The sequence below is a fragment of the Sinocyclocheilus rhinocerous genome, unplaced genomic scaffold (assembly GCF_001515625.1).
Source record: "Sinocyclocheilus rhinocerous isolate Xijiao unplaced genomic scaffold, SAMN03320098_v1.1 scaffold2578, whole genome shotgun sequence".
Classification (NCBI taxonomy): Eukaryota; Metazoa; Chordata; class Actinopteri; order Cypriniformes; family Cyprinidae; genus Sinocyclocheilus; species Sinocyclocheilus rhinocerous.
In genome coordinates, this window is record NW_015643596.1 from 95785 (window position 1) to 119579 (window position 23795).

At 38.5% G+C, this 23795-nt stretch overlaps 1 protein-coding gene across 1 annotated transcript in view; it reads right to left on the bottom strand.

Moving 5' to 3' along the window:
* Positions 1-23795, bottom strand: part of lrp1ba (low density lipoprotein receptor-related protein 1Ba) — a 283055-nt gene that overhangs the window by 42681 nt on the left and 216579 nt on the right. Inside the window, exons 59-67 of the mRNA XM_016574938.1 lie at positions 22282-22463; positions 21969-22168; positions 21700-21888; positions 21441-21589; positions 21203-21296; positions 19498-19614; positions 19285-19404; positions 16714-16833; positions 10525-10641 (exon numbers count right to left, since the gene is read on the bottom strand). Coding sequence (XP_016430424.1) covers positions 10525-10641; positions 16714-16833; positions 19285-19404; positions 19498-19614; positions 21203-21296; positions 21441-21589; positions 21700-21888; positions 21969-22168; positions 22282-22463 — 1288 coding nt within the window. The remainder of the gene's footprint in view (positions 1-10524; positions 10642-16713; positions 16834-19284; positions 19405-19497; positions 19615-21202; positions 21297-21440; positions 21590-21699; positions 21889-21968; positions 22169-22281; positions 22464-23795) is intronic.

Below are 23795 nucleotides of genomic sequence, written 5' to 3' on the forward strand. Positions count from 1 at the left end.
ACGCGCTCTCCTCCACATCACGAGTAGACACGCCCCTTATTGCTGATTGGCTACAAGTTTGTTTTGCGATTCGGCCCGAATCAGTTTTCTAAAGTGTTTTTGAAAAATCACATACCCTGCCTTTAAGTACGAGGCTGATTAGATCTTCCTGTCGATTGTGGGGCTGGTGGATGCATGGTTGGTGACCATTGAAAATGGTGCTGTGGTGCCGTTTAATTTAAAAGCATCGAATTTGCCGTTTAGTTGCCACTGCTGTCTTTCTTCCCCCCAGTTGTATTTTTTTGGGTTATGCAATCTTTTCTTTTCTATTCACTGGCTGTTGTCTTCTGTGGATTAATCTGTTATTCCATATTGTGCGCGCCTAGTGGAATTTGTTATTGTTATGGTGTTTATAAATGGGCTGCATTGCCTATTAATGGTCAGTTTTCTGAACATTTCAATTTTTGTGGAACCCAACTAATTTTATTCTCTTTTTTGTTATTTTAGCGGATCACTCAGGGGTGCTGGTTGGATCTCGGGTGTGGTCTCTTTGGTGGATACCCTCTGATTATACTGCATGTTCACTGTGTGTGGTGGATATTTTCTTTTTTTTCTTTTTGATTGTGTGTGTGAGTGTTTGTGTTGGTACTTTCTTTTTTTTACAGGCACGTTTAACGAGTGATTTTTACCGGGTCAATAGCGTGGCCTCACACCGGTGGCCGGTCAGTCTTCCTCGAGTGCCCGCTTATGTTTCTTTATTTTGTTTTTCGTTATTGTTTTGTTTTTGGTTGTTGGTGTTCCCTCTTTTAAGAGTGTACCTTATTGTGTTTTAATCAAATAAGGAATGAAGTTTTACAAGTGATTATGTGATTGTCAATAAATTGTAAGCTTTGTTATAGATGAGAAACTAGTCTCTATTCCTTTTATTGGGTTGGTCCACATGGATCTGTGCTTATAACTTAACCTAACATTCCCTTAAGAGAACAAGATTCAGGGTGACGTAGTCAGGCTATGGTTGATTGGGCTTAGTAATTGCCCATAGACCTTATGTTGCCCTCACGCTACAAACTGGCGTAGTCGGCAGGGTTTGTGACATAGAGACGTCTTTCTCTAGGTTTTATTTTTGTTTAGTTGGGGGTTTTTTTGTGTATGTTATTTTCCTTAGGGGAGAGAAAGACAGCAGTTGGCCAGCTAGTCCCTGGATGGGATCTTCCCTCAGATAACGCACGTCAACTCTTCTACCGGTGAGCGTCGGGGGAGAAACTTTATTTCCCACCAAGATGGACACGGAACTACAGGAACTGCGAGACCTGGTTGTACAACTGAGGGCGGACAATGAGAGAATCATGCAAGAATGGACTGAGGTAGCGACACCCCTAGTGGGGGCTTCCGGGGTTAATTCTGTTCTGGTTGATAGATCTGTCACTCCAACTGTTCCCGAGCACCTGATGTATGTGCCTAGAGAAAGAAAATGTCCATTATTCCGTGGGAACATGGGGATTGATGTTTTGGAATGGATTGATGAGGTACGTGCAAGTATGCGCGCTAGGCATCTAGCCCCAGTAGATCAAGTATGTTTTATTTATGATCACTTAGAGGGAGAAGCTAAGAATGAGATAAGGTATCGATCCAGGGAAGAAAGGGAAGATCCGGAAAATATTTTGTCCATTTTGCAGGAATTATATGGTTGTTCTAAATCTTATGTTGCCATACAGGAGGGCTTTTTCTCCAGGAAGCAGTTAGAGGGGGAGTCCCTTAGAGAGTATTCACATGCCCTATTCAGTTTAATGGAACGTGTGGATAAGTGTGCGCCCAATGGACTGCCTAATTCTGCTATTCTACTTAGGGACCAGTTCGTCAAACATGTTAATGATCCAAATCTTCGTATGACTTTAAAGCAGGTGGTTCGGGCTAAACCAGGTTGCACCTTACTGGATGTAAGGGCTGAAGCGATCCGTTGGGAGCAGGAAGGTAGGCCAGTAACTGATAGAACTAGGAGTTATTCAGTGCCATCTATCTGTGCTCTGCAGACCTCTAGGGTCCCTGACACACGATTATGTTCTACCCCTCAGATGACAGAGATTGCTGAGTTAAAAGAGATGATGGTTGAACAACAACAACAGTTTAATGAACTTTCTGAACGTTTTATGTCCTTACAACAGCCTTTTAGGCGTAATTCATCTTCTCGTAATGGCCCAGTAGTGTGTAGGCGATGCCAACAACCAGGCCATTTTGCCAGTACTTGTGATAATAAGCGTGTTGTTTCCCAGGTTCAGCACCACCAACCCCATCATCAGCCTTGTCCTCCACAGACCTTGTGTCCTTCTAGTCAGCCGACGGAAAACTAGCACCCTCTGTTTTGCAGAGCCACAGAGCAGGAGGGGATACTATTGGCTCAAGTGTACCAAAGCCCGTAAGTCAAGAAACAGTGTCACATCTGGTTAGACATTACTGTGTCTATGGGAGGGGTTTCAGTAAAGTGTCTTTTAGATACTGGGTCTATGGTCTCTACCATTTTTGATAATTTTTTTTTTTTTCAAAATTTTGCGGAAAGTCCCCATGCATGTCAATGGTTACAGTTTAAGTCTGCTAATGGCCTAGACATCCCTTATATTGGATATGTGGAGCTTGATGTTCCTGGGGTTTGGGGAATGAACATCATAAGGGAATGCTATTCTGAACAGTTTGGACAGTATGGCTCTGATCTTTTTGATCTTCCCCAAGTTACCCAAGCCCCTGATGCCTTACAGCAAGCTCTGCACTTGTGTCATCAAATTCAGTCTGCTGAGCGTACAGGAGGTTTGGCGAGAGTTAGGGGTAGGCGTGCTGTCTCCGTTCTGGCTGAATCAGTGACGTTTATTGCCGTCACCTGTGCTCAGCAGGTATTTTCTTTATGTAACACTGTATTTTTTGAGCCCTCCATGGGATATACCCACCTTCCTCCGGGGGTGTTTCTTTACCCAGCTGCTGTCAAGGTTACTAGGGGTACTGCTTATATCCCTATAGTGAATGTTAATAGGATGGCCACAAAACTCCAACCCAGGTTTCCATTAGGTATTTTACATCAGGCACAAATTGTCAGTTTACCTGCAGGTATTTCAGAAGTAGGTGTTGAACCAGTTGGTTCGAATGTGGCCACTGTGAATTCCCAGTTAGGACAAATTGATCCTGTGCATGCTACAGATCTGCCGGCCTTGTCTGAGTCAGAGCAGCGAAAAGTGAGGGATTTGTTGTACAAATATTCTTAGGTATTTTCAGCACACGAGGGAGACTTAGGGTGCACTGATCTTATAGCTCATGAAATTCCTTTGGTTGATGATGTACCTGTTCGGCAAAGGTATAGACATATTCCCCCATCAGATTATGATGCAGTTAAAGCCCATATTAACCAACTTCTAGACGCACAGGTGATTCGTGAGAGCTGCAGTCCCTATGCATCTTCTGTAGTTCTTGTCAAGAAGAAAGACAGAAGCTTACGGATGTGTGTGGACTACCGGCAGTTGAACAGTAAGACTTGTCGGAATGCTTTCCCTCTACTCCGCATTAAGGAATCCTTAGATGCTCTATCTGGAGCCAAGTGGTTTTCCACTTTGGATCTGGCGAGTGGATATAATCAGGTGCCCATGGCCGAGAAGGATAAGAGCAAGACTGCATTTTGCACTCCATTTGGCCTCTTTGAATTTAATCGTATGCCGTTTGGACTGTGTAATGCGCCGAGTACATTTCAGAGGCTAATGGAACGTCTTTTTGGGGCACAGCATTTCCAATCTTTGCTGTTATACCTTGATGATGTCATTGTGTTCTCATCTACTGTTGATCAACATCTCATCCGTTTGGAATCTGTGTTGTCCTGTTTGCAAAAGGAGGGGCTTAAAGTAAAGTTGGAAAAGTGCTGCTTCTTTCGAACTGCAGTGAAATATCTCGGCCATGTTATCTCTGAAGATTGTGTCTCTACGGATCCTGAGAAGGTGGCTGCCATCCAACCCAAGTTTCCATTAGGTATTTTACATCAGGCACAAATTGTCAGTTTACCTGCAGGTATTTCAGAAGTAGGTGTTCAACCAGTTGGTTCGAATGTGGCCACTGTGAATTCCCAGTTAGGACAAATTGATCCTGTGCATGCTACAGATCTGCAGGCCTTGTCTGAGTCAGAGCAGCGAAAAGTGAGGGATTTGTTGTACAAATATTCTTAGGTATTTTCAGCACACGAGGGAGACTTAGGGTGCACTGATCTTATAGCTCATGAAATTCCTTTGGTTGATGATGTACCTGTTCGGCAAAGGTATAGACATATTCCCCCATCAGATTATGATGCAGTTAAAGCCCATATTAACCAACTTCTAGACGCACAGGTGATTCGTGAGAGCTGCAGTCCCTATGCATCTTCTGTAGTTCTTGTCAAGAAGAAAGACAGAAGCTTACGGATGTGTGTGGACTACCGGCAGTTGAACAGTAAGACTTGTCGGAATGCTTTCCCTCTACTCCGCATTAAGGAATCCTTAGATGCTCTATCTGGAGCCAAGTGGTTTTCCACTTTGGATCTGGCGAGTGGATATAATCAGGTGCCCATGGCCGAGAAGGATAAGAGCAAGACTGCATTTTGCACTCCATTTGGCCTCTTTGAATTTAATCGTATGCCGTTTGGACTGTGTAATGCGCCGAGTACATTTCAGAGGCTAATGGAACGTCTTTTTGGGGCACAGCATTTCCAATCTTTGCTGTTATACCTTGATGATGTCATTGTGTTCTCATCTACTGTTGATCAACATCTCATCCGTTTGGAATCTGTGTTGTCCTGTTTGCAAAAGGAGGGGCTTAAAGTAAAGTTGGAAAAGTGCTGCTTCTTTCGAACTGCAGTGAAATATCTCGGCCATGTTATCTCTGAAGATTGTGTCTCTACGGATCCTGAGAAGGTGGCTGCCATGTCTAATTGGGGCCGTCCTACCACAATATCCGAGTTGAGGTCTTTCCTGGGGTTCGCCAGCTATTACAGGCGTTTCGTGGAGGGATTCGCTAGATTGTCAGCTCCATTGCATCACCTCGTTGCCACTCTGGGTGGAAAGCATAAGAAGAGGACATGTCAGAAGAAAGACAGAAGCTTACGGATGTGTGTGGACTACTGGCAGTTGAACAGTAAGACTTGTCGGAATGCTTTCCCTCTACTCCGCATTAAGGAATCCTTAGATGCTCTATCTGGAGCCAAGTGGTTTTCCACTTTGGATCTGGCGAGTGGATATAATCAGGTGCCCATGGCCGAGAAGGATAAGAGCAAGACTGCATTTTGCACTCCATTTGGCCTCTTTGAATTTAATCGTATGCCGTTTGGACTGTGTAATGCGCCGAGTACATTTCAGAGGCTAATGGAACGTCTTTTTGGGGCACAGCATTTCCAATCTTTGCTGTTATACCTTGATGATGTCATTGTGTTCTCATCTACTGTTGATCAACATCTCATCCGTTTGGAATCTGTGTTGTCCTGTTTGCAAAAGGAGGGGCTTAAAGTAAAGTTGGAAAAGTGCTGCTTCTTTCGAACTGCAGTGAAATATCTCGGCCATGTTATCTCTGAAGATTGTGTCTCTACGGATCCTGAGAAGGTGGCTGCCATGTCTAATTGGGACCGTCCTACCACAATATCCGAGTTGAGGTCTTTCCTGGGGTTCGCCAGCTATTACAGGCGTTTCGTGGAGGGATTCGCTACATTGTCAGCTCCATTGCATCACCTCGTTGCCACTCTGGGTGGAAAGCATAAGAAGAGGACATGTCAGCTGATAGGAGCAGCATGGACCGAAGATTGTGAAGAGAGTTTTAAGAATTTGAAAGCCTCCCTAAATACAGCGCCAGTCTTGGCATATGCTGACTTCTCCCTGCTTTTTATTTTAGAGATTGACGCTAATCATAGGGGCCTGGGAGCGGTGCTCTCCCAAGACCAAGGAGGAAGAATAAGACCCATTGCATATGCTAGCAGAGCTCTTTCCCCTTCAGAACGGAATATGCCCAACTACAGTTCAATGAAGCTTGAGTTCCTGGCCTTAAAGTGGGCCATGACGGAGAAGTTCCAGGAATATCTGTTGGGGCATAAGTGTGTTGTGTGGACAGATAATAACCCTCTTAGCTATTTGAATACGGCGAATTTGGGAGCCACCGAGCAGAGATGGGCAGCCCAAGTGGCTACTTTTGATTTTACCATCTGGTCTGGTCGAATAAATGTGAATGCTGATTCTCTTTCCAGACAAGTCCATTCTACTGATGAATCTTCCAGGCTGGAGTCCCTTTTCCCCGGAACCCCCCTTCCAGAAAGTTTGCAGCTACATTCTGATTTAAGGCCTACTGAGGTAATGCAAATGGCAATTTCTGTATTGCCGACATATTCTACTGATCCTCTAGCCACTCTCCAGCAACAGGATTCTGTTATTGGCACATTTCTTCAGTTTTGGCGTCAGAAGAGGGTCCCTGATGGCCATGAACGGATGGGGCTCCCTAAGCCTGTGCAGGAGTTGGTGCGGCAGTGGAATTGTTTGATTGACTTGGGAGGGCTCTTAAATCGTCGGGTCCTCCGGTCGGATGGAGGTGAGCAACAACATCAGTTAGTTTTGCCTGAAGATCTGAGGGAAGAAGTATTACAACAGTTGCATCATGGCCATGGACACCAGGGCATTGAAAGGACGACAGAGTTGGTGCGGCAGAGGTGCTACTGGCCTGGGATGTATGAATATGTAAAACAGTGGTGCTATCGCTGTCAGCATTGTACAATGGCAAATCCGGAAAGAAAAAAAAGAATAAAATTAGTTGGGTTCCACAAATATTTAAATGTTCAGAAAACTGACCATTAATAGGCAATACAGCCCATTTATAAACACCATAACAATAACAAATTCCACTAGGCGCACACAATATGGAATAACAGATTAATCCACAGAAGACAACAGCAAAGATTACATAACCCAAAAAAATACAACTGGGGGGAAGAAAGACAGCAGTGGCAACTAAACGGCAAATACGATGCTTTTAAATTAAATGGCACCACAGCACCATTTTCAATGGTCACCAACCATGCATCCACCAGCCCCACAATCGACAGGAAGATCTAATCAGCCTCGTACTTAATACCCCACACCCACACAGAAGTGTGGGGAAAACAGCCTTATTCGAATGGGAAATCTAAGTCTCAACAGGGAATAAAGTTTATAACCCTTCCAAACCACCGCTACTTTCCATCTTATAAAGCACATGGCAATTTACTAGCGTGCACACTTCCGCCTACTGAGAAACGCTCTTAAAGGGGCCATGTCACTTTCTTAAATGAACTTACAGTCTTACAAGGGACCTCACTACATAAAGAAAAAAAACAAACATATAGAACAAACAAACAACTGATAAAAGGAATGACAGATAAAAAAGAACGCAGGAAGCAAGAGAGTAAAGCAAAACAACAAATGAAAGGCAGATTGAATGAATGGATGGAAAAAATAAAGAAACAAGTTAATAAATGAAAGAAAGAAAGAAAGAAAGAGCAGGATAAAGTAAGGGAATGAAAGGAAAAACTCGGGTAAACTCAGGAAAATGTAAGTAAAGTAAAAGGAAATAATGGAAAAACCGAAGGGAAAGAGAATGGACAGAGAGTGACTGGCAAGATAAGGAAGAGAAAATAGAAGGGAAAGAGAAAGAGGAAAAAGAAAGAGGAGGAAAGGGAAGAAAATGAAAGGTAAAATAAAACAAAAGGAAGGGAAAAACAAAGGAAAACTAGAGGGGAAAGGGAAGGGGAACAGGATAAAAACTAGGAAGAGGAATGGGAAGGGAAGGAAGAAAAGGAAATGGAAAGGAGGAGGAAAATGCAAAGTAAAACAAAAGAAAAACAAGGCAAATAAAAAGTAAAGTAAAATGAAATAATGGAAAACAGACAGGAAAGAAAAGCAACAGGAAGTAAAAGTGGAACAGGAAGTGGAAAAAGAAAGGAAAGAAGTCTCAGTGAGGTTGAAATGATGCCATTGTGCTCTGCTTTCTGCTGCAGCACAAGTCTGACTTACATCATGATCACACTGTGAATAAATGATGGCAGTGGCTCTGTAATCTAGTAAATATATGGTCCAGGCTCATGCCACAGCACAGAGGAAAAACAAACCAACATACATGGCCATTTATCACGGGAGCCGATGCCAGGAGCAACAGGGCCGCTGCCATCAAAACCAAATTGCAGATCAGGGTGAGAGATCGATTCTGCCATTCAGTGGGACACTTTCTCCGCTAACTGTCAATCAACGTCACAGGGCTGACAAAAAACAGAGCTGCACTCCAGCGGACGGTAGTTAGCAACATCCCGAGACGACAGGAAAAATACCTGTCTGCATTTCAGGGAAATTGATATAATCACTAGTTGGGCGACACATAAACTTCCAGAGCAATCTCACACACAATCTCATTCTCACTGTGTATTTTACTCTCGTTTGAAAGTGTGAAGCTAGAGGCTGAAGACACAGCTGAAGTGTGATGAGATCCACTGGGCTTTAGGAGCTCTTTGACTAGTGGAGAACTTGTTCTGTGCCTATATAATGACCCAGCCATCAGGGGAAAAATAGGGAATAAATATGGAGATTTGAGACAACAGTCACACACACACACACACACACACACAGTGATGAAGCACATTTGGACACGGTTTGAGACCCATGTGCTCTTCAGAAGAAAAAAGACGGCTCAGTGTCACACACAGACGCATCAGTGTTAGCTTGTAAATCCCTCTTTGATGATCCAACATCTATTTGTTCTTTTTTTTTTAGAAACCCTGCTGTGTCTGTATGTCTAGTTGTGTTAAGAGCCAAGTGTGATAAGAGGAACATATGAAAGCTGCATGTACTTAAATGTCAAAGCACTTAGATGTCAAAGACAAGAAGATTATAGCATTAAACTAAACTACTGTAAACATAACAAAGCACAGTGAAACTAAACTAAATAATGAAAAATAAAGAAACTAAACTAAACAACAAACACACACAGCCCAATAAAAGTAAACACAACATAACGAAACCAAACAAAACAACAAAACATGGCGCAACGAAACATCACTAAACAGCAAAGTACAAAGAAACTAAACAATTCAGCTCAATTAACCCAAACTAAATCAAACTAACTAAACTAAAAAAAACACACAGCACAATTACACTAAACTAAATAACAATACGATGAAATTAAACAATGCACCATAATTAAACTAAACAACACAGCACAATGAAACTGAACTAAACAACACAATGAAATTATACAAAACTAATCCAAAATAACTAAACTAAACTAAACTAAACAACAAAGTACAAGTAAACTAAATTACACAGGAAAATGACATTAAACAAAACTAAAACCAAACTAACTAAACTAAACAATACACCACAATGAATCTAAACAAAACAAACAAACAAAAACACAACGAAACTTTACAAATAAACAAAACAACAATGAAACTAGACAAAACTAATCGAAACTAAACTAAACATCAAAGCACAATGAAACTAAACAAAACTAAACCAACCAAACTAACTAAACAACACAACACAGCACAATTAAACTAAACTACAACAGAGTGACACTAAACAACAAAGCACAATGAAACTTCACGAAATAACAAACTATGAAACTAGACAAAACTAATCCAAACCATCTAAACCAAACAACACAGCACAATGAAACTGAACTAAACAACAAAACAACACAATGGAACTATACAAAACTAATCCAAAATAACTAAACTAAACAACAAAGTACAAGTAAACTAAATTACACAGGAAAATTACATTAAACAAAACTAAAACCAAACTTACTAAACTAAACAATACACCACAATGAATCTAAACTAAAAAAAACACCACAACAAAACTTTACAAATAAACAAAACAACAATGAAACTAGACAAACTAATCCAAATTAAACTAAACTAAACATCAAAGCACAATGAAACTAAACAAAACTAAACCAACCAAACTAATTAAACTAAACAACACAACACAGCACAATTAAACTAAACTACAACAGAGTGACACTAAACAACACAGCACAATGAAACTGAACCAAACTAAACTTCACGAAATAACAAAACTATGAAACTAGACAAAACTAATCCAAACCATCTAAACCAAACAACACAATGAAACAACTAAACAACAAAACAGCACACTGAAACTAAAACCTAAACCAAACACAGCACAATGAAACTGAACAAAATAAAAATAAAAAAATAAAGTAAATAATACCACACAACGAAACTAAACTAAACAACAAAACAGCACAATGAAACTAAGACTAAACTAAACATGGCAGACTAAAAGTAAAATAAAACTAAAACCAAAACACGGCACAATGAAACTAAACTGTACATCACTGCAATTAGAAAAACAACAAACTACAGTAAAACAAAATACAAACACTATAAATCAAAACATCTGGATTTTAGTTTGAACTGTGCTTAACAAAAAAACAAACGTTGCTTTCACAGACAGCATCAACTACAGAGGAAGTGTTTGTTAAACTAAATAAGAGATTAAATGCAGAATCACGTACTGCAGTTCTCCTCGTCTGAATTGTCGTTGCAGTCGCTCTGCCCGTCACACCTCCAGTGGTCCGGTATGCAGTTGTTGTCCTTGCAGCGAAATTCATGCGGCCCACATGTCTTTTCATCTGCATACACAAACAAACAAAGCATTCATCTAAATTTCCTCATTAATATTTGTGTAAAACAAATAGCGATCCTGAGCTCTTAGATAAACTAAACTATAACAAGTTTAACTTTAAAAACTGTCATTTTTTACACAATATTCAGACTTTAAAACACTCATTAAATTATTTAATAATAAAAAAAAAAAAAACAGGATTTGGTACAAAGCATACCTTTTGTAGTTTGTTTTGCAGGTTGGTACATTCATATTTTACCAATAAATGTTTAATTTTTCCAGCAACCGCACCTGCCAGGATTCTTTTGGGGTTTTTTTACCTTAAATTTAACACATTTTTTTCTTCACAGAATCCCACAAGGCTGAATCAAAGGCACAATGGTGTACATCATATTTTGCTTGCTCTGAAATAATCAACTAATCCGAGCTGATTTGAGTACAGGAAATCTGAAATGCAATTTCCCCTCATCTGAATGTCGGCGACGACTAATCCAACTATCATGAGAGATGATGAGAACATAATGCATGATTAATTGACAATCACAATGCTGTGTTTGAGTGCTAATTCCCCGACTTAAAATGACATTAAGAGAATTCTAATTTAGAAAGAACAAGGCTGGAATATTAAGATTTTTCCCTCAAATAGCCTCAGGGCTCAAATCACCTTCAAGTTGGAAGAAGAGAGATTTTTGCTCATTAAAACTAAATAGAGAATATGAGTATGCATTTACACTAAATTTTACATGTATAAAAGAAGTAAACTTAACTGAATAGTCAGAATATTGAAAAAATATATATATTTACTTAATTTCACTAGTTCAAAGATTTATTAACACACACAAACAAACGCAGCAGGTATATTGAATGAATTCATTGTTTCAATGCATTAGTGTTAGTCTGTATGCTTTCAGTGAGCTACAGGCAGCGTTCTCGGCTAATTAGCTTTTGCCGACATGCTGCCAACATGAGGCAGATCATGGTAAATAACTCAAAATAAATAACTAGGATCATGCTGCGTTGTGAGAGGCCACATCCAACAAATTAGGAGCAGTGCTCAATGCGTCAGAGCGTGGCAGCATGCTGAATGTTTCATGAGAGCTCAATCCAATAATCCATTCTTCTGAAACAAAGTTAATGTGGATCTTTAGTCGTGACGCGGCAAAACACATGGAAGCAGCGCTCGACCATTCAAAGCCAGAACAACTGATGAGAGTATTTGGTATTGTGCTGAGAACACAATGAAGAAGGAAATAAAATAACACTGCTCATAACAAAGTACCTCATTATTAACAATAATAAAAAAAATAAATTGAAAAAATCTGAATTAGGACAATCATAACCACCCACTTCATGCTGCCTGTTTACAAAAATATTACATATATTTCTCAAAACAAACCAACTACAATAAACTATCACAAAGTACCTCAGTAATTTGAGAGAAGTGACTTAAAGATGGATATTACATTTTATTTGTATTATATTTTAGTATAAGTCAAAACTATTTAATTAATTCCATTTACTACCATTACAACTACTACTACTAATAATAATGCATTTAATAATATTTAATAATTACGGTATTATAAATATTATTTTATAATAATGTAATATTTAAAGGGGTCATATTATGCTGCTAAAAAGAACATTGTTTTATGTATTTGGTGTAATGAAATGTGTTTATGCGGTTTAAGGTTAAAAAAACACATTATTTTCCACATACTGTACATTATTGTTTCTCCTCTATGCCCCGCCTTTCTGAAACGCGTCGATTTTTACAAAGCTCATCGGTCTGAAAAGCGAGGTGTGCTCTGATTGGCCAGCTATCCAGTGCGTTATGATTGGCCGAATACATCAAGCGCGTGACGAAAATGTTACGCCCCTTGCCATATTGTGATGATGCCCTGTCAGGCCGGAGCAATCATTCAAAAACATGAAAACCCATTATAAACGAGGCATTTGTTGCATCCAGTGGGGACACATAATTACGGATTATAATGACTTTTACCGTCTTTTTACGCGTTGCGTTGCATCGCAGCGCATAAACATAAAACCATGTCTGCATTTGTGATCGGAGAAATGACAAACAACAAGCCCTACTCTACACCGCCCAAAAAACTCGCCTTAAACGCATATGACCCCTTTAAATAATTGGTATATTTTATTTTAAAAAAATATTACAAATGTCATTTATTTTAATTAGCCTACTATCACGAAATGTAATGGCAATAACTGATAATTCAATCATTTTATATTATTTTGTCTTTATAGATTCAGGTAATTAATAGTGGTGCTTGGTATATTTTATTATTTTAAAAAAATATTACAAATGTCATTTATTTTAATTAGCCTACTATCACGAAATGTAATGGCAATAACTGATAATTCAATCATTTTATATTATTTTGTCTTTATAGATTCAGGTAATTAATAGTGGTGCGTGATTAAGCTTTTTTCTGGATCTTGCCACATGAAAGAAGAGTTTTTAAGTTGAAGATGTGACAATTCCAAATAAAATAAAACAAAAAAATCTGCCTCAAGACCCCAGCGTTCTAGTCCAGTCCACTGCACTCAGTCTATTAATTTTCCAATGTCCATTTCCATTAAAAGTTCTAGTCCCCTTTTCATCTCAGTCAAGCTGTCAATACACTGTATCAATGTCTTCCTTGTATCTTGTGCACTAGTGGATGCGTTTCATCTTAATATCTCTTAGGAAAAGCCCCATTTCCAAAGAGATGTGAGCAAGTTATTGATTTTTTAGAAGATGAAGCTCCACTCTGCTGATGGACATTCAGAAAGACATTTAGGGAATTTAGGGTTAAAAATCAATACAGTATTATGCTGAGTAAATGTGAATATTCCATTATATCCTCTCAATGAGGTAAAGTGCATGATTGTGTTGTGAATCTAGGGAAATCGAATACATCCTCCAAAATAACAATATCGTCCAAGACCGTACACTATTCCAGCATACAGAGAGACAGAAAAAGACCTCATTGACAACTAAAGCTTTTTCAGACTTTAAGAACATCATAATCCTCACAATTTTGTCCAATATTTAGCCATTTTTTATATTATTATTATTATTAGTAGTAGTAGTAGTAATAGTAGTAGTATAAAAATATATAACTAAAATACAAATTATGATATAACCAAATAAGTAAAACAAATTAAATTATAATATATATTATATAAATTAAAACATTTACTCAAAATTATGTCATAAAATATATTGAATAGTTATTGAGATTGAAATACTAATTCAATATGTAATTAATATATTTAACGAACAGTTTAATAATTAAAAATAATTTAGAAAACTTTATTATTATTACTACTACTGCTACTACTACTAATGATGATTATAATATTAAACAATGATAAATAAACAAACAAACATTTTAATTACTGATATTATAATAATATTTAATTATGCAATATTTATATAATTAAGTGGAATACTTTAATAATTATTTACAAATATTTAAAAAAATATATATATTCAAATAGTTCAACTCATTATTATAATTAGTATCACAAATTGCAATTGCAATAATTGTAATCATTTCTGAGACTTTAAGAACATAATAAACCTCACACTTCTGTCCGATACTGGACTAAATAAAAAGCATACAATTATTAAAAAATATTATTATTATCAATATTATATAAATATAATTAAAATAATAAATTAAAATAATTAGTTAATCAAAACTAATTAAAATATTGTAATATTATAATAATTTTAAAAAATGTAAAAACAAAACAAACCTAAAAATTATTTTGCCTATGTTAGAATTTCATGGGTTCGAATTTTCAGAATAAATCTGAAAACTAAAACTAAAAAAAAATTTTTTTAAAAATATCGAATTACTCAAAATCGACTCAGGTTACTTATGTAACCATGGTTCCCTGAGTAAATATTTTTATTGTAAGCCATGACAGGTCAGGAAAAGTTTAATTATATTATACTAGAGCAGTTTGCACTCAACTTAAAAGTATATTTCCGTGACTAGAAAAGCTTCAGTATGTTTTGAAGAACACTACTTCAGTGAAAAACTTTCTCCAAAGTCCCAAACGGCAAAATGATGTCAAACTTCAGCTTACTTACTTCTTACAATGCACTAAACTTTCCCTGTAATGAAAGCCAGTGGGTTAGTTGCTCCCTTGTAGAGGTGGACGGTAACTGAGATTCGGTGCAGAGCAAAAATGGACAGCATTTATGAAAACTATTTTGTTTTATTATGTTGGATGGATCGATATAAAATAAAAAAACAATTTACAAGACAATTTGTTACTGTGATGTCACCTAATGTACTTGACAGCCATTACAAGCTGCAGAGAGAAACATGACAAGCAATAATGTGAGAGCGGCCTTCAAAGTGCTAAATGACACTGACAAAAAGGACACACAGAGGAAGTCTTTTTGTTGAAGAGGTGAGGGCTTTGGGGCCCTATTTTAACGATCCAAGCGCATGATCTAAAGCGCAAGGCACAGGTGCATTTAGGGCGTGTCCAAATTCACTTTTGCTAGTTTAACGACGGGAAAAACGGTCGGCGTGCCCGGCGCATGATCTAAAAGGGTTGTCTCTATTCTCTTGATGAGTAATGGGTGTGTTTTGGGTATAACGAGCAATAAACCAATCAGAGTCTCATCTCCCATTCCCTTTAAGAGCCAGTTGCGCTCGCGCCATGGCGGGTTCGCTATTTACATGGCGGAATTTAATTTTTCATTTTTTAAAATGTTTGTGTGCTGCTGCGCATCCCTATGTGTGTAATAAGCAAAGTGTACGTGCGTTGTGCACCCGCCTATAGGTGCATATTAATAACACGCTCTTAAATAACAAAGAGAAATATTGCGCCAGACTTTAGACCAGGTTTTTGTTGGTCAAAGGCGCAGTCTATTTCATTTCCTCAAAATAGCAACGCGCCAGCAATGCGCCTGAACACACCTCGTTTTCAGACCAGCACGCCCATGGGCGCACAAATGGGCGCAAATGCATTTGCTATTTAAACAACGTGGTGCAGGACGTAAAAATGATTACTACGTCAGGCTGAAACTAGCAGAAAACACTTGCGTCGCGCCTGGCGCCGCATTGCACCGGGTGTATGATAGGGCCCTTAAAGACTAAAGTCAACACTAAACCATCTTGAGTATGTCAGTTGTATAATATAAAGTCCTTAGTAGTGCTACAGCCTTTTCGACCCACAAAACGCATCAAATCCAGAATACAAGCAAACAATTCTGAAAATGTATTTCATTTAAACCTTAAAATGACAAATTATATTAAAATATGTACTTTGGGAAGCAAGAAAAGTTTTACAATCTTAAAATATATTTTGAGTATAATAATGGTTGATCAAGTTGTTATATAATTGTAATATAATTTCACATTTTGAAATACATGTATTCATAATTTATTAATTATTAAATTATTAAAAATACAAAATTACAATTATTAAATTATATTAATTATTATACTTTTTAAAGTATCACATAATGAGCTTAACAACATGCATCATGTCAAAGTTGATAGTTAAATAAGTAAAAAGCCACAATGAGCAACTTCTAAACAATAATCACTTCCCCTGGAATAGTTAGTTGCATGTCGTCTACAAGCCAAAGCAGCTGCTTTACAAGACACATGGAACAGTGCTCGGTTAAAACAGAGAAAAAACTGAATCTGCATAATTATAGCGCACTAAATCATCCATTTTGGGCCCAATGGAGAAGACTAATCGGTTAGCTGCTCATAAAGCAAACACAATGCAACCTGACAACGCTCGCCCTGAGAAAACGTTAGAGCTCGGGTGAGCGGTTTTCAGCTAAACGTCTCTTAGCGCGCTAGCACATCCTCAAAACCCCAAGATTACAGTAGGAACTCCAAGTCGTCGGTTATGAAAGATCTTTATTCATCTGCGTCAGTCCTCTGGGCAAACAGTCGGTGCAAAGTTCAAGCAAATGGAATGTTTTAGGAGCTCAGACCAACAGAAATTTCTCACGCTGAATTTTAAGGAGGATATTTATATTTTATGGTGATGACGAGCGTGAGGTAATGCGTGGCAACGGCGAGCAACTCACCGCAGTTGGCCTCGTCCGAGCCGTCGGCGCAGTCGGGGTCCTCGTCACACACCCACAGCTTGGAGATGCAGTGCATTGTGGTCTTGCATTGAAACTGGGACGGCGAGCAAGTGTTCTCGGCTGGAGACGTGGAGAGAAGGAGATCATGTGATCAAAACCTTGAGAAGAAAAGTACAGTTGACAAATCACAGACTAACTTTTTCCACAGACTAACTTTAGAGATTTTAGAGCTACTTTAGGAATCCAACAGTTTGTCAAGGCTTTTTTTCTACTGCGACACTTTTTGAAAGAGCAGCACCATAAAGAATCAGTAACAGACTGCAGAAAACTGTGCTTTGATCTTCCCACAAACTCTCAGAAATAAAGGAAATAACAGGAACGTTGCTCGCAGCAGGCGATCTGAGGTCCGACAGTGATTGCCTTGAAACTGATTGTATATAAGGAGGTAAATTTGCACACAAGCGTTGCTTTGATGGCTGTATCAGTGGCGCTTTAAATGAGATGAATTAAAAAGACAACATTTCTCATTTCTTCACACATTCAGTATATATTTTGAAAATATTTACATGTATTTACATGTACAGTGGGTACGGAAAGTATTCAGACCCCCTTAAATTTTTCACTCTTTGTTATATTGCAGCTTCTGTGTTTTTCTGTCAATATGGGGTGCTGTGTGTACATTAATGAGGAAAAAAAATTAACTTAAATGATTTTAGCAAATGGCTGCAATATAACAAAGAGTGAAAAATTTAAGGGGGTCTGAATACTTTCCGTACCCACTGTATATATTTATATTCACATAATTTATTATATATCAATATATTTAATACATAAACAATTTATTTTTCTTAAATATATACATGCATGTTTGTGTATTTACATATACATAATAAATATACACAGTACACACACATATATTATGTAAACAAAAACTTTTATTTTGGATGCGATTAATCACGAATAATCGTTGCCCAGCACTAATTTCACAATATATGCTGTTTTTACTGTATTTTTGATCAAATACACTAAATGCAGCCTTGGTGAGCATAAACACACACAAAAAAAAAATTTATTATTCCAAATTATATATATATATATATATATATATAAAATAATAAAGGATATTTAACTGAATTTTAATGTAAGCAATACAATAATGTATACTGTAGTCTAATATATTACAGATAGACAATTTACCTACAATTTACAGTTTAATTAATGTGTGTCTTTTTAAGGGAATAGGCTGTTTTGAAAATATGCTGAACATGTCAAATAATAATAATAATAATTTTGTAGTCTTTATACATAATACACCATACTGTGTAGTTTATTTTACTTTTGAATTTGAGTTTGGCTAATACAAATTCCTGGAGAACTTTTTTTGAGGTCCACCTGGATTCATTTCTAAACATTTTATACTTCCTCTAAGCGTGATTAATTCATGATAAAACAATTAAAACAAGAATGTACCCTGGTGGTCTGACTAACATTAACTTCATCTCTGTTTTCAGACCGCTGCGTGCTAAGCTAAGCTAAGCCTAGACCCGAGATTCCCGGTGGTGGAGCAGCAATCCTGACCCACAGCGCTCTCCCTCCTTTGGGGGGGGAGGTCTAAAGCCAGCCACTAATGCCATGCTCCATATGCGATTATCCCTGTTAAACCCTCCCTCTGTTTGGCTAATCAGTGCCCAGGGCTGAGCTCAGCTCCCCTGGATCCGTCAGACCCCCTCAAAAGCCTCTTAGAGTTCTGGGGACCCTCCGGGCTCCGTCCCATCCAACGCTGTTAATGATTTTCCTTGATTTTTCTTTCTTTCCTTCTGATTCTCTCTCGGAGAAGACAGACAGCTTCTCTTCTTTGCTCTCCCATAAGGGCGTACCAGAACCAGGCGTCTTATCAAAGCCCAGCCAGATACTCGACTCAGGGGAGGAGTGAGAAATTAGGCTCCTGCTGTGGCTTCAAATGGAGGATTCAGATCTGAGCGAGAGCATTAGCTTCTGCCAGTCTTCTCCTTCTGTACCGCCACTTAAAATAAGACTTGCATTTGGACTAGGATTCAAATCCCCGTCGCACAAAGTAATGATTACTCCAGCCTGACTTCTGAAGGTGACACAAGACGGCTTCTTTGCTTCCTGGTTAGCGAGTCTACCTCGCTTTCTTTTTTCTCATTTCACTCCTTTCTTCTCGCTGTCGGTGTCCTAAATTCCCCTCAAGCAATTCCTTCGAAAGCGCTCTGCAGCCGAGGAATGAGAAAACAAAACAAAACTTTCGGGAATGTTTACCAGGCTCCTCGCTTGGCACTTTTCTCATCAACCGATTCAAAGTTCTCAAACATTTTGTTGAATCTGTCTGAGTTTGACCTTCGTGAGCCAATAAACACATTCAGAAGTCATAAAGGAGGAGATTTAAATCTATCTCCGACCTCTTTTGCTCTCATTTTGGGTGTTTTTCCTCTCCTGATGGGAAATCTAGCTCAACAGGATTCTTTAAGGAACGATGAAAACGAATGCCAATCATTGTCATCTATGTCAAATCTGAGAGACAGAAAAAAAATGAGTCCTAGTGTCTCTTACGGCAATCGGTTTCATCTTCACCATCTCCGCAGTCATCTTGTCCATTACAGCGCAGGTTTATAGGGATGCACTTCTGCCGGTTAATGCACTTAAACTGGCCAGACAGGCAGATATATGAGTCTGAAAACAAATGCAAACAAGGATATCACTGTATGATACATCATACTGCATTACGCTTGGTCTCCATTTATCCATCTATCAATCTATAATTACCACAGTTGGCTTCATCTGAGTTGTCTCCACAGTCATTCTCTCCATCACAGATGAAGGGAGGGAGGGCACACAAACCCGTTCCGCACTGGAACCTTCCGGGCTGGCATTTAAACTCCGCTGTAAGCAGAAGAAGAACAACTGTATGAACGAATGAACGAAAAAAAGAAAGAAAGAAAGAAAGAGAGAGAGAGAGAGAGAGAGAGAGAGGAAAGAAAGAACAAGTAAATAAAAACAACAGAAGAAATAAAATAAACAAATAAATAAAAGAAACACAGACAAAACAGTAATGCAAACAGAATGAACAAACAAAAAGAGGAAAGAAGAAAGAAAGAAAATAAATGAAAACAGACAGAAAGGTTTAAAGACAGACAGCTTAAACAAATAAACTAATGGAAAAGGATAGAACAAAGAACGAATTAATGAACAAGGAAATCAGCAAATGAAAGAAAGACAGATAAATGTATAAGAAAGAAAGAAAGAAAGAAAGAAAAAATTAAATAAGGACAAACAAAGATTCAAAGGAAAACAGACATAATGCACTAGAAAATGCAGAAATGAAAGAAGAAAGAATGAGTGAATGAACAAGTAAATAAACAAATGAAAGACAGAGATGATTGAAAGACATACAGAATAAACAAACAAGGACAAATAAACAAAAATGAAGAGAAAAAAATTAAAGATAGCAAGACAATAAATGAACAAACAAACAGAACAAAGTAATAACAAAGAACAAGTGAATAAAGTGAGTGAGTAAAGGAGCAATTGTTCAGCTAAATGAGCAAACAATCAAAATAAAGACAGAAAAGTTGAAAGACAGAGATAAAACAAAACACAGGCAGAAAGTCAGACAGACATATTGCACAGAAAGAAAGAGCATACTATAGAAAGGTAAAACTATCCTGGAGTTTAACACAAATGCCTTTTGTTCGCTGTCAGCTTTGGCTCTATAGCATCTCAATGTGCGATAAACTGCTAGTCGAGATGACAAATACGTCACAAAACCTGATCCATTCCTGCAGCTCTTTGCAGTGAATTAGACAATTCACCTCTCAATCAAGCAAGTGCTAGCACATTACAAATGACCCATTCAAAGAAATACTTGAATATAAACTTGATGACAGACAAATCTTTATTCAAAAATAATCGCTCCATGAACCGGCGAGCAAAATTACAGGAATAAGTTGTCACAAAAAGATTTTCCTGTGCACAACTCATAGAATAATAGCTCAAGTGTCTAAAGAATTTATTTCTTTCAGTTGAGCTTAAAGAAATCGTAATTGATCGTGGAGTCACTTAAAGACACTCAAAGTTCACAAGTGAATATATATTGAAGTTAATTATCAGGACCAAATCTCTCAACCTAGGGAGCTTTCTTTCTGTCTACTGCAAACAAGACACAAATCAGAAGGGATTCCAACAGAGTTTGATGTTAGCATATTGCTAAGCTAATAGCACAACAACTCTAAATTCAAAAAATTTCAATTCAAATATTTTTGTACATTGCATTCTGTAATGGATACATTCAATGCTGCCTTCCAATTTGGCCTAACAAGATATCGTAAAAGTCATCTCACCTATGATCCCTTCTCTCTAGGTAGGCAGCTTACTAGATTTTGAGTCCTATAGACACTACAAGGCACTACAATGATGTACTTTTCACCAGCTTAACCAGTTTGGCTGACTTCCCCCATGTTTGGTTACTTACGACAATCTGCCGGCTCGTCGGATCCATCTCCGCAGTCGTCCACGGTGTCGCATTTCCACCAGAAGGGAATACACTCATCCGTACCACAGCGGAACTACACACACAGAGAAACAACCTCTTGAACAACTATTTATCGAGTAGCACACTGGATATAATTGGTAGTTGAAAGTGGTGCCATGAGTAGTTGAGCTACAGTGAAACCCTTATTCTGGCTCCTGAGGTAATTATAAAGTCACACCTGACTGGCGGTGCAGTTAGACAAACAGGATTTGTTGTCGTTCGCCAGGTAGAAGTGCGTAGGGCAAGCACACTTGTATCCCCCACCAGGGGAAAGAAGGCATAGGTGACTGCACCCTCCATTAGTCACCTGACACTGATGCTTTGGCACTGAGGGCAAACAGCAAACAATAAAAAAACAAGCCTGAAACAACATGACTCTAGCACAAAAAGTCATCTGAAGACTTATCCAAGCTGACAAGAGCTTCTCGCCGTAATACCGTCAGGCTGTCGGAGCGGATGGTAGACTTTAATGTCTCGAATGGTTTGCCAGGAGCTGAGGAGTTCTGTATGTTGGCCGCCGGATGTCTTGTGCGAGCGACTGAGGGTTTTCGACTTCTGGTCGCACCAGTAGATGAAGTCCTCAAACAGTGTGAGACCCGTTACGCCACCTATGTCCTTGATTGGGACTAGAAATTGGGATTGAGAGATCTTATTGAGGACAATTCGAAACACGACGAGATAACATTCGAGACAAGGTGAAACTTACCTTTGTGTCTTTTTGTACCATCCATATTTGAAAATAAGATATGGTTCTCGTCGACCCAGTAGATCCTTTTGTTGATGTGGTCAATGGTCAAGGCTGAGGGAGAATGCATTTCTGTATCGATTATGACACGTGGCTTGCTGCCATCCATGCCGATCCGTCCAATTTGGGGCTGCTCGCAACAGTCGATCCAGAACACAAATCTAAGGCACCATGGGAATAAATGGATTTAAATGGTGCAGTGCTTCTTAAAAGTCTACTCAAAAGCAATGTGTTCTGGGATTGCGAACAATAGGCAATAATAAGCATAATTTACCCCATGAGAGTGTCGAGAGCCAGAGCGGTTGGATTTCTCAAGCCAGTCCTCAGCAGTACAGTCGGGTAGAGTCCATTAGCTTTCGCCACCTCGAGGGTCTTTCTCTCGCCGTCACACCAGTACAAGTTCTTGCCGATCCAGTCCACAGAGAGAGCACTGGGGACCGACGTCCTGTGAACCACCTGAGAAAACAGCAGTCAAGTACAGTCTCTCTCTTTTGGCCAGTTATTCACACGGATTTATCCACAGCCAGTACCGCAGGGAACAAATGCTTCCTAGCAGAAAAGTTCAGAATGGTGAGTGTGAGATACAGCTGTGCACTTGCTGGTAGAGTCATACAAAAGTAAGGCTTTATTGTTTCTGCCAACAGTTATTGTCATGACAGGAATTTAAATGCTATTTTTTAACCAAAAACAAACAGAAATATGTTCATGTAAACCCAATTCTGCATTTTTTGTTTCTTAACTGGTGGTTTGCAGGTCCACAAAAAATAGCTAGCATAGCATTTATCCAGCAAGTTTTCACTGCAAAAACTCAAACTACAACAACAAAAACATTAAACTACTTGTAAATGTAGGTGTGAGGGGGCTTTGTTTCTTCAAATAAAATGAAAAATTCAAGGCTATGATAACCTCTAGATGTGTTGTTTCTTAATTTATGGTTTACAGGTTCACAGAACAGTTAGCATCGCATTTAGCCAGCAAATTAGCAAGTTTTCACTGCAAAAAGCTGAACTACAACAACAACAACAACAACAACAACAACGTACTTGTAAATGTAGGAGTGGGAGTGAATGGGGTTTTCTTTTTTCAAATAAAATGAAAAATTCAAGGCTATGATAATCTCTAGATGTGGAGTTCTCAACTAGTGGCTTGCAAGTCCACAAAAATAGTTAGCATAGCAGTTAGCCAGCAAATTAGCAAGTTTTCACAGCAAAAAGTCAAACTACAGCAACAACGCTCAACAACTAGTAAACATAGGATAAAGTTGGGTGTGAAGGGGCTTTCTTTCTTTGCAGTGATAAGTTCAAGGCTATGATAATCTCTAGATGTGTAGTTCTATTAGCAACCTTTAAACTCTCGACTATAAATGAAGAATTGGGGTCCTAAAACCAAGAGAACGCTGAGCTAGACTTTAAATTATTATTGTACATTATTGCTAATTATCAGCGGGCTACATAACCGCTCATTACAGCACTTCAAACTCATCAAAAATGGCACGAAAAGTTCCCAAAAGAAGTAGTTTTTAAAAAAGGCACTTTACAACATTTCACTGCTCATTCTAATCACAGAAACTGCCTGTTTGGCATAAACAATACTCTTTCCAGCTGGCGGATAATCCAGTGCTTTTAATCATTTTCGCTCTTGGTTGCTGGTGCCCCCTGCCTAGCTCTTTAAGAGTAAGAGTAACATTCTGCATGCTGATGAACATTAGAGATGAACATTAAAGACATTTTGCCTCAGACTGGGCCGTACCATCAGCGCTAATTAAAACTAGCCTAGCCATGATGAATT